At 39.7% G+C, this 13629-nt stretch overlaps 1 protein-coding gene across 2 annotated transcripts in view; it reads right to left on the minus strand.

The window, feature by feature from the left end:
• Positions 1-211: 211 nt before the first annotated feature.
• IFT81 (intraflagellar transport 81) overlaps positions 212-13629 on the minus strand; it is a 38606-nt gene continuing 25188 nt past the window's right edge. Inside the window, exons 11-18 of one of the 2 annotated variants that reach the window (XM_009998402.1) lie at positions 9318-9467; positions 7748-7876; positions 6921-7010; positions 5864-5947; positions 4215-4286; positions 4041-4126; positions 1343-1388; positions 212-394 (exon numbers count right to left, since the gene is read on the minus strand). In XM_009998402.1, coding sequence (XP_009996704.1) covers positions 212-394; positions 1343-1388; positions 4041-4126; positions 4215-4286; positions 5864-5947; positions 6921-7010; positions 7748-7876; positions 9318-9467 — 840 coding nt within the window. Of the gene's footprint in view, positions 395-1342; positions 1389-4040; positions 4127-4214; positions 4287-5863; positions 5951-6920; positions 7011-7747; positions 7877-9317; positions 9468-13629 lie in introns of both variants that reach the window. The other variant, XM_009998401.1, reaches the window with a different exon arrangement.

Below are 13629 nucleotides of genomic sequence, written 5' to 3' on the forward strand. Positions count from 1 at the left end.
TAACTGATCTGGTCTGACCACACAGTGCTGTCACTTCAGCAATGGAGGAAAGGCTTCATCAAGTGGTTAATTGCTCTCTGTTTATCCACCAAAGCCAAATAACCTACCACCAATTGATGTGGAAATTAAGAAAGCAACAATATTTAGGAAGAGGTTACCTTTGGGAACACACCTGTCTTCCTACTTCGTGTTGGTAGCAAGAAGGAAGAGTTTATAACACAAGCCTGTCTTTGCCTTCTTCCTGAATGACCTGCCCAATGGCTGTTTCTTGTTGTTGTTTCAGGAAACATTCCTTCTTACATTTCATTAACTGCTCAAAGTCCTGCCACATTTTCATTTGCTTCATATTTGGCCCATGACTTTCCCGTACAACTTTCTGCTTCTCTCGTAATTTCTGTTAAAAATAAAAAAATATTACATTTTTGGAACAGTTCTACATGGCAAAAATTGCTCACATAGGAAGCTTGGAATGTCAATGATTTTTATATACTACTGAAATATTTTGTTCAAGTTGATCATACTCATTGCAAGTGATAAATGCTTTAACATCTGGGACTGAGATATCTGCTTTGTATGGATTGACAATTATTTCAATGTTTTAAAACTGTCTCCATAACAGTCTTATCTATTTGAGAAGTTCTACTAAAATTCTGAGTTCATTTCCATACAGAGCTCCTGCAGTATCAAGTTGCAAGCTGTAATGGATTCACATCATAGCATTACAAACACCAAATGAATGTTTTACAATGAAACCCGCTACTGATTATTTATAGTGGCAGCTCAAGAGTGTAAAAATTGCTCACAGACTGACTCATAAAAAGGAAACTAATAAAAGAAAGATGTTTAGTGGGAATTGGTGAGCCTAACCTCATCCATGCTGACCCAAGCTTCACACAAAATTAAAAATGGACAACTGCTTTTGTTTTACACTGCTGCGCCGATGAGCCCCTGGCCTTTAACAACAGTGATAAGGCTGACAGGCTCAAAATTTATTGTCTTCAATAGGTTGCTTTATATACAACATAAAATTTGAGCTGGCACAGTTCGTTATGCCCATGTTTCAGTTTCTGATCCAAATGGTTTTCAGGGAATGTGCTGTCATGTTAAGCTGTCTGACTATCTTTTACAAGCAGCTCATGCTATACCCTGCAGGAAATCAAGCCCCGGAGAGCTAGCGTGATCTGTCTTCAGAGTATTAGTTACTAAAGCCAGCAGTAATGGAATTTTCTTTGTAGGTTGCAATATGCTTTTTATAAAAAAGACTGACCACAGCCTTTGGTAATAAACCCCACAAAACCAGGAAATGCACAATGTTTTTACAAGGTAAACCCCTCGTTCTTACCTTCCCAAGGTTTTCATGTTCAATGATCATTTGTGTATATTGTTCTCTAAAGGAAATAGAAAATAATTTTTATTTTATTTGATACCATGTAATAGGACAGGATAATGATGCAAGCATGGAAAATTCTGGAAGTTTTGGGAGATTCATTATTGAATAGAAGAAGCAGGAAGAAACCTATTTGTCATTGGGCAACATATCCCTTCACATCAAGGTCCAGATCTCTTTGATTATCCTAGATGTGCAGTTGGGAAAAGTGGTATTGGTAAGATCTCTTACATTTTTGAAGCAGGCATGATCATCACTCCTTCCAGCTTGAAAACAGCAGCAAGATCATTTTGGTAAGATAGACTTGAACCCTTTTTAATAACACATTTATTCCAGTGATATTCTGAGGTTAGCCATGGTTGCCTCATTTACACAAGTGTCAAGAGTTTCTAAATCCACAGCCCTTAACTGCTGTCAGTGTAGCCTTAGAAATAGTGGGAAAAGACAGGCATGGAGGCCAATAGTTTTTCACCCCAGGTTTGATAAATCCAATGACTGCAGTGGAACCTCTGTGCATTCCTCACTTGCAGAGAGCAGCCGTCACATTTAGGTGCCTAAATATAGGCTTAGAAGCAGAACTGCTGACATTCAGTATTAAAAATCTTGGCTGTGCACCTTTGTCTGTAACAAGTGGCTAGATCACTTTCTGACATATGAAACCCAACAATATAACATGCAAAGCACAACAGCAGGATACAGACACATGACTGTGTACTCAAAAGTTTTTTGAAATGCAATAAAAAAACTCTTCACGGACTCACCTGAAAAAAACATCACGTATTATATTTTGTGTAAAACAGGTACACACTTAGAGATCAAGAGTTTGTGAGTGGAATGCTAAATAACTCATCAAAAGAAATTTCCAAATAGCTCAGAGTAGAAGACTGCATGGAAAAATCCTAATTTCCAGACAGCAGTATCAGCCTCCATGACAGCAGAGCAGGCAGGTGCTGGAGCGTCGGGAGCAGCCGCGTAGCACCAGGGCATCACCCGTCTGATACTCCTGCCATTTCCCACTGGAGCACTTGGGCCCCCAGCCACCTGGTGCTGCCTGCCAACTGCCCTGAAGGACAGATGGGCAAGAAATGAAGCTGGATCCTTTTCTGATCTCTTACTCCTAGACAATTCTAGCCAGAACACACCAGAGCTGTCCTGAGGCTGCTCCAGGAGCTGCTGCACGGCTGATCAAGCCTCAACCAACCAGAGACAAAGCCACATGGAATGTCCTCCTTTCCCCTGCCCACAGCACGTTCCCACACCTCTGGCCTCAAGAACATACTTTTTTTTAAAGCAGAGTTTTCAAAGCAATCGTCATAAGATTAGGTATCTTTCCTAGTAAGTTTTCCTTTACTATTTATAATGACGACTGGAAAGAATGTAACTTAATAACTTCATTAAAAAGCACACAACTTTCTATTTTTAGAGAAAAAAAATTTAACTTTTCACATTCCTAAGGAGTGACTCCAAGGAACAGAGAGTTTATATTCAATAAAGAGGGTCAGAATTAAGACAATTTTTGTTCAATACGTTGTTAGGAAAGTGCTGTTCTATTTATGTCTCATTTTTACTCCGTTTACATTCCACTGCCTGCTGAAAAATACATTCACACTCTAAAGCCATGTCTAGGGAAAAAAAATCATGGTCTCATTTTCTATTTTGCAGAGATCTCTATATTCAACTTGGTGGCAATTCACTGAAATGCAACAGGTCTGTGATCTCTTACAGAAGGTCAGTGTGTGTATAGTCACAGTGGGAGGGTCCTTTCCCCACCTTCTGTGCCCACAGTTAGCAAGTGAAACAAGGACAGCAGGGGAGTGGGAATGCTCGGGGCACATTCCCCTCCCATACCTGGGATGACAGAGCTGGACTCACACTTCATTCCAGCATTTGGCTTTGCTGGCTTGGCTGTGTGGATGCTCACATGGTGGCTGCTCATTTCACAAGTGTTTCAGTTGGAGCATTTTTTGCTGAGCATCTGTGGATAAACCCAGGCCCTCCCCTCCCCTGCCAGGCCATAAAAGGCCTGTGCCTGCTGCCTGACCTGCTTCCCCCAGCTGCTGGGCTGGGTCTTCTTGCCTTTCACACTGATCAATATTCACACCAACACTAAGATTTTTCCCACAGCCACTTCTATTTTCACCCTTCTGCTTCGTTTTGCTGTTTTATCATCTTATATTACATCACACCTTTTATTTTCTACAGCCTTCCACTATTTTGTGAGATGGAATAAGAGGCTTCTTAGCCTCCACTCACATTGTCTCCACATCCTTTTCTTCTCCCACCCTAACGTTAGTAGTTTTGATTCTTTCTTACTTGTATTTTTCCTACATTGTTTCCTAGTTTCTAGACATTTTCATGCCTCAGATCCTTGCAGAAGGTCTCTGTGATGGAGCTTAACTAGCCCTTTATTTCCTACTGACCATCATGTTCAGGAACTGTAGGAGATGCAGCTCCACTGGTACCAGTGCAAGGAGCATCGGGACAACCTCCATGAAGGATCTAATGGAGGAAGATCACCTCATCTCTCAGTGCCTCCTGAGAGAGTATCACGTGAAGTCCTCCAGGTCGAATGCCAGTGAGAAAACTCCTAACTTCAACCTCAGTTTATGAATATCCTTTGAGTTACCACAAAGGAAACCACTGATCCACTTACCGAATTGTCTTTCCTTTCCCCCGTGGGTCTGGGGTGACATAGGCCTTCATCTCCTCCTTAGCACGCTCCAGCTGCACTGCCAGGTTCTAGAAACAAACTCAGTGTTAAAAAAGTAAAGGTTACAGTTGCTGCTTCATGTCACAAGGAAGAATTTGGTCCCTCTTGGGATCTTACCCTCTTCATGCAGTTGATGTAATGGTAGTTGCTTTCTTCCTGAACACACTCCTCAAGAAGGCTTTTCACTTCCTGTGGGAGGGAATAAGATTTCAAAGGACACTGTCCCTGGAAGCACAGAGGGGGTGCCCTGTGGTCCAAATAAACCATCAGAGTCCTTAACAGAAACAGGCACAATACTGAATTGTTCATTTCATACATTTTTATATAATTTGGGCTTTATAGAAGTCTCCTTTAAAGTGGGAGACAACTGACTTCTTTAGATGTGCAGCTTCAGTCTCAGTTAGAGATGCTAAATGGTTGCTAATAGGTGTTTATTAATATCATTGGCTTCTAACAGACACTTCACGAGTGCTGCCAAGACTCTTGTTCTAAGCACAACTTAAGTGCTAAATACAGTTGTGAGAAAGTATTTCCTGGAATGCAGCTGCCAAATGTATATTAGAAGGTATGGATGTGTTAACAGTATGTTAATTAGCAGTCAATTACGTCAAGGATTACGGAGACAGTGAGTTAGTCCCACCTCTAACTGGTCCATACCAAAAAAACCCCAATAATCCAAATGGAATTCATACACTCCAGGTCACAAAGCAGGTGGCAACTCCAAAGCTCTGTCACCATGTGATTTTGAGACTATCAGCTGGAAAACGGAATTCTACAGTTCAAGTGCCAGAGTTTGCTGACAGTGGTGTCCAGCTTCATCAGTGGCTGTGGCTGTCCTCATCTGTTAGAAAGTGGCTAGGATTTGTCTGCCAAGAAAAAAAAGCCTTGATCGCTGTAAAATATTTCTTATGGAAGGTCTTCTTCATAGTAGGTTCATCTGTGGATTCTTTTGTTTGGATTAAGCCACAGAAATGTACTTTTAGTGCAGGAAAAAAATTCTCTCTATATTCACCCACACTTCAAATGTGCACCTTTTTTTTAAATTTTGAAATATATTCCTTATGTGGTCAAGGCCTAGAAAAATCAAGTCCATGCCAAGATAAAACAGTTTCATATAAATATTTTAATACTGGCATGTCTGTCCCCACTTTACAGGGCTGCAGTGGTTTAGGTACCTCCCTGTCTAAAAGTGCTATAGTTCAAGCAATCCAAAGACTAGTCACACAAGCTGCCAGGTACACCTACATGCTTGGATTTTTAAACCTGTTGTATGCAAGAATGCAAGACATTTAGTGAAGTATCTTTGCCACCATTTTCAGAACATTAATTAGCCACTGGATTGGCTGCTAATGTAATGAATCTGCTAAATGCACATAAAGATTTGTCTTGACAAATTAATCCTTACGGTCAAATTGTGGTCAAATTATTTCCTAACAGATGCTATATAGCAGGATTAGTCATCAGGCTCTCAGGCAGATGCATCTTCTTCTACACTACTCTTGCTAATCACAGCTGGACATGGGAGGGTGGACTGATGTACCACTGAGTTCACTTGTTGCTATTCAGAACAGGAGCTGTGTGATTGTAACGAGTCCTCAGCAGCTTCAGGCATGATATGCAAAGTTGTGGATCACCACTGACTCATTTCCACCTAAAGTGGATTTGTACTTTCCATATCCAGAGGGAAGGCAGGGAAAATATTGTACCAGAGTGAGTAACATGTTGCACAGCATTCATTCCTCCGCCTGACCCAGCCACCCCCTTACCTGCTCCAGCGCAGAGCGGTTGCTCTCCAGCCCCGCCGCACAACTGTCGTACTGGATCTTTCTTTCATCACATTCTTGAGTTAACTCCTTATGTGAAAGGGGTACAAGGGAACATCAATGGAATCTTCAATCAACTGACATGTGGCATTCAGGCAGGCTGTGTTCCTGTCGGTGTCACACACCAGCCTCAGCTCCTGGCCCACTCACAGACACTCACATGAATGCCCCAGGCACACGGGGAAGCCACTGTAGCCCTCCAGATGCTGGAGGATCAGCTGTGCCCACCCCAACATTAGATGCAGATCACCTCTTTACAGCACACCCACAGCTTTAGTGTGGCAGGGTTTGCAAGAAGAAAGGAAAAGTAATTATAAAAATAAGGATTAAGAAAGGATGAATATACTTGCTAGGGTGAAAAGCCAGCTCTCTGGTTGCACCCAACAAACACCTTAGCTGGGTTTTGTGTGCTGACACTTCATAGAACCGAAGGGAAGTTGTCTGGGAATTGGGTTGATAAATGGACAGCTCTATTTACTTCCATGGCAAGGAGCCAACTCACAGTGGCTGTGGACCTGAATGACTTTTTTTTCAGCTCTATAAAATTTTGAAAACAAATGGACAGATCTGTCATTCCTGCAGACATATGCAGAACTTTGACCAATGCACTCAACTATTTGGACGAGATATTATTTGCAACCCCTTTAAAAAGGAGAGTGTTACTTGAGATCATCAGTGCTGAGATGCAGGAAAAGCTTTGAAACCCATTTCAATACTAACTTTATTATGGTTTTGAACCAGGAGTTTTTTCTGTTTCCCTTGATGTAGTAATTCTTTTAATTGCTATAAGGGATGAATTTTTCAGCCTGGTTTTGTGCCTGCACTATCAGCTTGTATGAATTCCAGTCTTTTCAATGTTGCAAATCACTGCTGACCCAGTCTGCTATCTCCATCTTTCCTTCAGAGTTAATGGTATCCCTGTACAGCACTACAGAGAGCTGTACATGGAAGTGTTTGGACTCTGACTTGATTTGCAGAGGAGACAAGTGTTTCTGCTCACCTGGCTCTTCTGACGCAACTGCCTGAGCTCTTTGATGACAGGAGCTAAGCTTGCCTTCTTCTCTGCCACCACTGCATTCAGTTTTTTTACCTGATAGAGGGACAAAGGGATAAACATCAATTCTATATTATTAGGAATGTGAAAAGAAAGACAAAAAAAAAGGTGCCATGAAGCCTGACTATATAGAATGTAACATACATCCAGGCCTAAGTAAGAGGGAAAGAAGCCCTTGGTGCAGGGGTTCACTACCAAAAATAAGACAAATTCTGCTCCCATCACTTCAACTGAGAACATGAGAGAATTCCAGAAGGCAGCCCACGTGCCAGACACCTGAAGAGCTTAAGGAGCAGGGGAAAATGAAGGATACAGTTGGACTAGGAGAAAAGAAGAAATCCTTAAGAAAACAAACAAACAAACCCCACTGCACAGGTTAGGCAGTTGGAAACTACTAAAACAAAGTAACTTTAAAATATTTATACTAAAAAAAATCAAATTCCACCCAGCTTTCTACTTGAGAGACATTCTGCTTTAATTCTACCACTTCATTTTAGAAGTGCCCTAGTGATTCCAAAGAATGCTATTTTGCTTTTTGCTCTTTCATAGCATTTTCAAATTAGAAATGTAAGTTCTGTCTTGCTTCGATTCTTACGTGGGAAGTTAAATTCAAACACTGCAGACCTAAGGGCAATTGAAAATTAGGCTACAGAGAAAAATATAAGATACTTGGCTCTTTAGGCATATTAAGTAATTTTTTTAACTCAAGTGATTTTAAAACATTTTAGAAAAAGATTCTGTCAAAGTTTCAAATAATTGAAGACAAAAATCACCATGTCAGACATGTTCTCTAGTGTCCGGCCTTTCATCTCATCCGTTTCACTCTTCACTGCAGAAACCCTTTCCAGCTCCTCCTGGGTGTAACTATATCCAGAAATTCCCTTCTTGTCTTCAATAGCTTGCTGCAAAAAATAAATGCCAAATCTGAGTCCATTAATCAAGTAACAGCAAATTCCTTCACTGAGCCAAAATATTGTAAGCAAGTGGGAAAGTTAAGTACTGTCATCAATTTATTTTAAAGGTGATTGATCAATTTAGCTGCCAGATCAATTAACATTTTTATCTAGTGCCTGTAGGATAATAACAACTTCCTGTAAATACACTATTTGGTCATGCACTGCACAATGACATTAACAGGAAGTTTCTACAAAGTGAAATGAGCTTTAGGTCAGGCTCTGAAGAAGCTCTGTGTGTAAAATGCAGATGCTAAATCTGAAGATGTAGCTAATTATCTGTAAACAAACATCATCCAAAACCAAAGAAGTGTTTTGTTCAGAGTAACATGAATTCCATTGTGCCAAATTCTAGCATTACATTTCCTAAACTCTACATTTAATTCTATGTTGCTGCAATGGTTTTTAGCAATGCTTGCCAGGTAAGGAGGGTGTTTTCTGAACTCTGAAAGCTGCAAGTTGATTTATGCATCCCCAATTTTATAAAAATCAAAACATTCTTTCTTAAAAGTGCCACATATCTCTGAGCTCCGGGTCCATTACCCTGACTGAACAATGAATGTCCTGTTGAAATACTGTATCACCCACTGTATTTATGTATCTGTCCAAAGTCTATCCCGTATTTTCACACTTCCCATTTCCTTTAAGGCAAATATTTAATGTTTAAAAATGCAACATACGTACATCTCATGGAACAGATATAAATAAAACTAAAATATTCTGATAACAAAAAGACTGTTATTAGAAGAAAATACCACAGCAGGAGATTTTTGTGAACTAAAAAAGGAATCTCTCTGCATTTGGGATGCACATATAGTCCCTGAATGCTCACAGTTCTGCAGAGCAGAAACCCTGCTCCTGCTGCTCTGGCTTAGAAAAAGTATTCATCCAGTTTTACATTCTTCCCTGCCTGTGAAATGCATTTCTTTTAAATATTCTGGGGTTAGAATGTTTCCTTCCTGCCTGCTCTTCTTTTAAAGACTAATCCTATCTATTTTGCAGCAGTAACTTGAACCCTACTTGCTGTTGATCATTTTCAAAGACTTTACTATGTATGTGGATACCAAAAACTAATTTAAGAATCCCTCCCTGCAGAAGCTAGTGAAGATCTACCATTGACTTTAAAAAGCAGGGTCAAGCCCCTCAGTCTAAAAAGAAACTGCAGAGGAGGCATGACTGCCTTTAAGAAACAGTTGCTGAACATAAAGTACAGCAGATGAGCACAGTTAACAGACAAAAATAAATTTTATACCCTAATGGCTCTTCTACTAATGAGAGCAGGAAGGTGAGGATGATTTACTTTAGAAGTGAAGGAGAAAAATCTAATTCTATAGGTGTTAGCAGGGAAGGAAGGGTGATAGACTGTGGGAGCAGTAAAGGCTGGTCTTACCAACTGCTGCTGGAGAGCCTCGTGGCGCTGTTGGAGCAGTTCTTCTGTCCTCTGGAGGACACCACACTCGGCTGTAATTTCTGCTATTTCCTGTCGCTTCTTCTTATAAAAGGTGTTCTTGCTCCGGAGCTTGTTCACATAGTGTTTTAACTGGCATGAGAGAGACCAGAACTACCATTTAACTTAAGCGAAAAAAAAAGGGCCTTATCACAGACTGTTGCTATATAAAATGTATCTACCCTACTGAAGGATATTGAGGAGTAAGTGTTTGAAACAGGACAGGAATTGAGGATTCCCAGGGTCTACTTACTTTCAGCTCTACATTTGTTCACTGAGATCAAGAAAACCAGATCTCTTGCTTTCTGTCCCAGCTCCCTCGTTTGTAACAGTGAGATCATTTTGGTTCTGCTCACTGCCATTTGACAGTTGGAAAAGTAATTACCCCTTGAAAAATGTTGTGAGAATCACAGATAATAAAAGAGTCAATGGAATAGTCATTTGCACTTAGAGTACCAGCAGTCTGTAGCCCCAAAAGCTCTGCAGACCAAGAAGCATAAAGTGCAGAAGAATTGGAAGAGGGCATGGGAAAAGACTGCCTTTTTTATTTTTTAAATGCTTCATAATTTGTTGTTCTCTTTCCTTGACTCTTGCAGACCTAAGTGATATCGCTGGCAAAGTTTTTAAAAGCAGGAAAAGCAAAGCAGAGTCCTTGCATAGAGGCTGATAAATGAAATACCTGTTTCACTCAAAGTCTAAAGTAATTGAGAATTTATACTTTTATACTAAAGGCTAAGTAAACTAATAAATATCCTTGCAGATCAATCAGATTAGGTATTTTTCTTTGCCTTAGTGTTTTGCATCTGTCAAACATGGTCTAGCTCTTACCATTATATTTTAGGGGAGAGCAATGAGGCAAATGCCAGTCACAGCTCAAAAAGGCATTCAGATCCAGAGCTAAGAAGCAAATATAATTTATTCGAGTAAATGATGTAACAACAGGCTTTAGAATGTTCCTTGATGAGGAGGGGTTCAGCATGTGCAGAGAAAGTATAAAACAGGCCCCCCAAGGAGAAAACTGGAGTCACTCTGTAACAGACACAAGCTGAAAACTCAAGAGAAGAATTTACATGTTGAACTTTACATTCATTTTTCTTACTGCAAAATTATGCCTCTCCCTTCTAAAAAGCAAATCCAAAACCCCAATGTGACCACAGCCTAAGAACCCCCAGAGTAGCTGTATGTTCTATAAAAAGTGTCCTGGGCAAAATGCCCAAAATGAAATCAACCCTGTTCATCTGCCATCCTGTGCAATATCTAGGCCAAAGCTGCTTCTCTCTTGCTATGCTCCAGAACTATTTTTAAAGCCAAAAGCTATAAACGTTTTTGGTGAAAGAACAAACCCACAAATTACTCAATGTGCTCTATGCAGATTGGACTCTGTGTGGCTTTGGAAGCCCATTTCACATTGTGTGTAGTACCTAGGACAAGGAGAGACAAGGTCACCTAAGCCACAGCACTGCACAGCCCAGACATTGGTGATACCTCAGACTCTCTCTGTTGGATTACTGGCATGATTCATACAGGACCACCAGAACTAGGTCTTTTTCATAGCAAATTCAGGTGCCTGTAGTTCATACAAAATGCTTTTTTAAAAATGCTTAGACAATACTGAGTTTTCTGTGATTTTCCAGAGGCTATAGAAGTACAACCTCTCCAACTAACTGAGGAAATTTTAAGTGAAGCACAATCAGACATCTTAGTTGAGTAGTTCCTGAGAGTTCTCATTTGCTCAGTAAAATATAGTAAAGAATGGTGTAAAGGATTAAACTTAATATGTGACCACATCCAGCTATCAAATCTGAACGATTTTCTGTCAGTTTATCCCAGGATGAAAAGCAACCTATTATGCTCTTCACTTCTAGAGCTGCTTTTAAGTTCTTGAAAATAGCTCAAGTGGGAGTTAAAGTATTTGCATATTCAATATTCAAAGCATAAAGTATTTTACAATGGAAGTCAAAGGATCTCGCTGATTAAAGAACTGATTCCACCAGTGCTCTATGATTAGTTAAGTTAGGGCTATATAATGAAAATTTAATCCAAAACAAACTACAAGTTGATCATGTTGACAAGTGAAATGTATTCATTTTAGGAGATGGATGTCTGTTATTGCAATGTCTGCCTTTTTAAAACCTTTCACACAGCTTTTATTGCAGTGAACAAGGTAAAACAAGATATAAAAAATGGTAGCAAAGTGATAATATCCATAGAAAATCTATCAATAGTTTGGCAGAGTTTTTTTTAAGACTTCATCTACTACAAACACAGCAGAGATGAGCCCCTCAAAGTCTCACTAACTGGAGCCTTCTTTAGAGCCAGGGCCAAATTCAGAGCTGGAGTCACTAGATTCAACTCCACTTAAACCAGCAGCTTGTAGGGATCATATAGCAAAAATTAGGTTTCTTCAGCCCAAAAGTTGAAAATCACTCTGTAGGTTTCCAAAAATTATAAATAAGCTTCTTGTAAAATGCCAGTGTTTTCCTTTGGGTAAGCATTGCTTCTGCAGCTTTACATATCTCATGCTCCCATCTATATATAGATGAAAAAAATCAAGTCCTTAAAATGCTACAAAATATTGTCTTTCCTGCAGTTAAAGGTCTTTAAATCACTTCAACAGTTCACAAAACACTAGCATTTTAAAGTCAGATGGCTAGACAGTTAACCAACCAAAAGGAATCCAGTTTCAGCAGCAACATTTTCCCATAGACCAAGTCAGCTGCTCCCTGCCTAAAAACTCAGCAAGCTCAAGCTACAGCATTCCCATGGCTCCTTCAGTGCCCACAGGGATGCATCATTCAAGGCTGTCCACCACTAAGCTTCTCTTTCTCAAGCAACTTAAAAACAAAGCTTCCAAGATTAAATGACTGGACAAGAATCAAATGCTGGCACCAAGTGAGCAGTTCAAGTAAACAAGCCTGGAGACCCATGTTTGTGAGCTGAGCCAGAGCCCCCTGAGAGAGAAAAATTATCCAAATGAATGTAAAGAAAGATCCTGCTTTTTCACTTGGCTGTTTTTATGGGTGACTGTAATATAACAAGCATGGAATCTAGATTGTGAAATAGAGTGAATGAAAACAGGACTTTGATCTCCCCTACTGTGTCCTGCAGCATGCAGGGATCTGAGCAGATCTCCTGTATTCTGTGCCATTCTTACTGAAAGAACCCAGCAATGCCAGAATTTGATGCTTCTCCAGCTTCTCCAGTAATCTGAAAGAGATTACAGTCACCAGATGAAGTTTTACCACACTTCTGTGAAGTAATTAAATGTTACAACAATTCCAAACAGGACAAAATCTAATCCTGGCTATTAAAATGGCTCCTCCAGGAGTAGAGGGAGCCTGGCAGGTTATCCCACTCCAGGAAAGAACATAAGCATGTTGCCCACATGCTTCAGTGCCTTGAACTGGGATCAAAGCCCAGCTCCTCTAATGCTTAGTCCTGCACTTTCACTATAAGCCCATCATTTCAGCTCCTTAAAACTAACATTTGCCCCATGTGAAGTTCTCACAAGGTTCTTATTCTAGGATTATCATTAAAGGAGAAAATGGATCAGCTTGTTTTCAGAAATGAACAAATCCCAGACTAATCCCTCACTTTTGAGTCAAATCTTTAAAAACAGTATTTTCTGGATTACTGTATCAATTTGACTGTGTTTTAGTAATCAAAATATTCATCATACAAAAGTACTACAGAAAATAAAGTATTGATTGTTAAAAAAATTACTTCTGAAACGCATAATCTAGACAAGGTTCTAACTAAAGTTTTGTTAATAAAATGACTTGCATAAGCACAATAATTGAAGAATATCTTCACTTTCTCTGTTCTTGTGAAGAACTGAGGAGCAGATGATTTAATTTTCTAATTATATCAATTAACAAGATACAAACTGTCCAAAGTATTAAAATTCAGTTAGGAAAATTTCCTTATCATGACAGATTTTCAGTATTTTTTTCCTAAGAGACTCTAAATTTAAGCTAGCACAGCCACTGTTGGGTAGAGTTAATAACACATACATAGAAGGACAATCTTCTAAAAGATATAGGCAGTATTACCTCAATCTGTTAAAATTAAAGGAGCTCCTTGGACAAAGCAGTCAGGAAAATTCTTCATTAGCATTAAGTAGGATATCTCCTTAAGGAGTGCTTGCTTCTGGTCAGGAGAGGAGTATTAAAGTCACCACTATTACCAGTTTGGAACAATCAGAATATTTATAATGGAAAGCCATTTTCAGTGATCACTGAAAATGCCCAGATCA

The sequence above is a fragment of the Chaetura pelagica genome, unplaced genomic scaffold, assembly GCF_000747805.2.
Source record: "Chaetura pelagica isolate M959 unplaced genomic scaffold, ChaPel_1.0 scaffold585, whole genome shotgun sequence".
In the NCBI taxonomy this organism is placed as follows: domain Eukaryota; kingdom Metazoa; phylum Chordata; class Aves; order Apodiformes; family Apodidae; genus Chaetura; species Chaetura pelagica.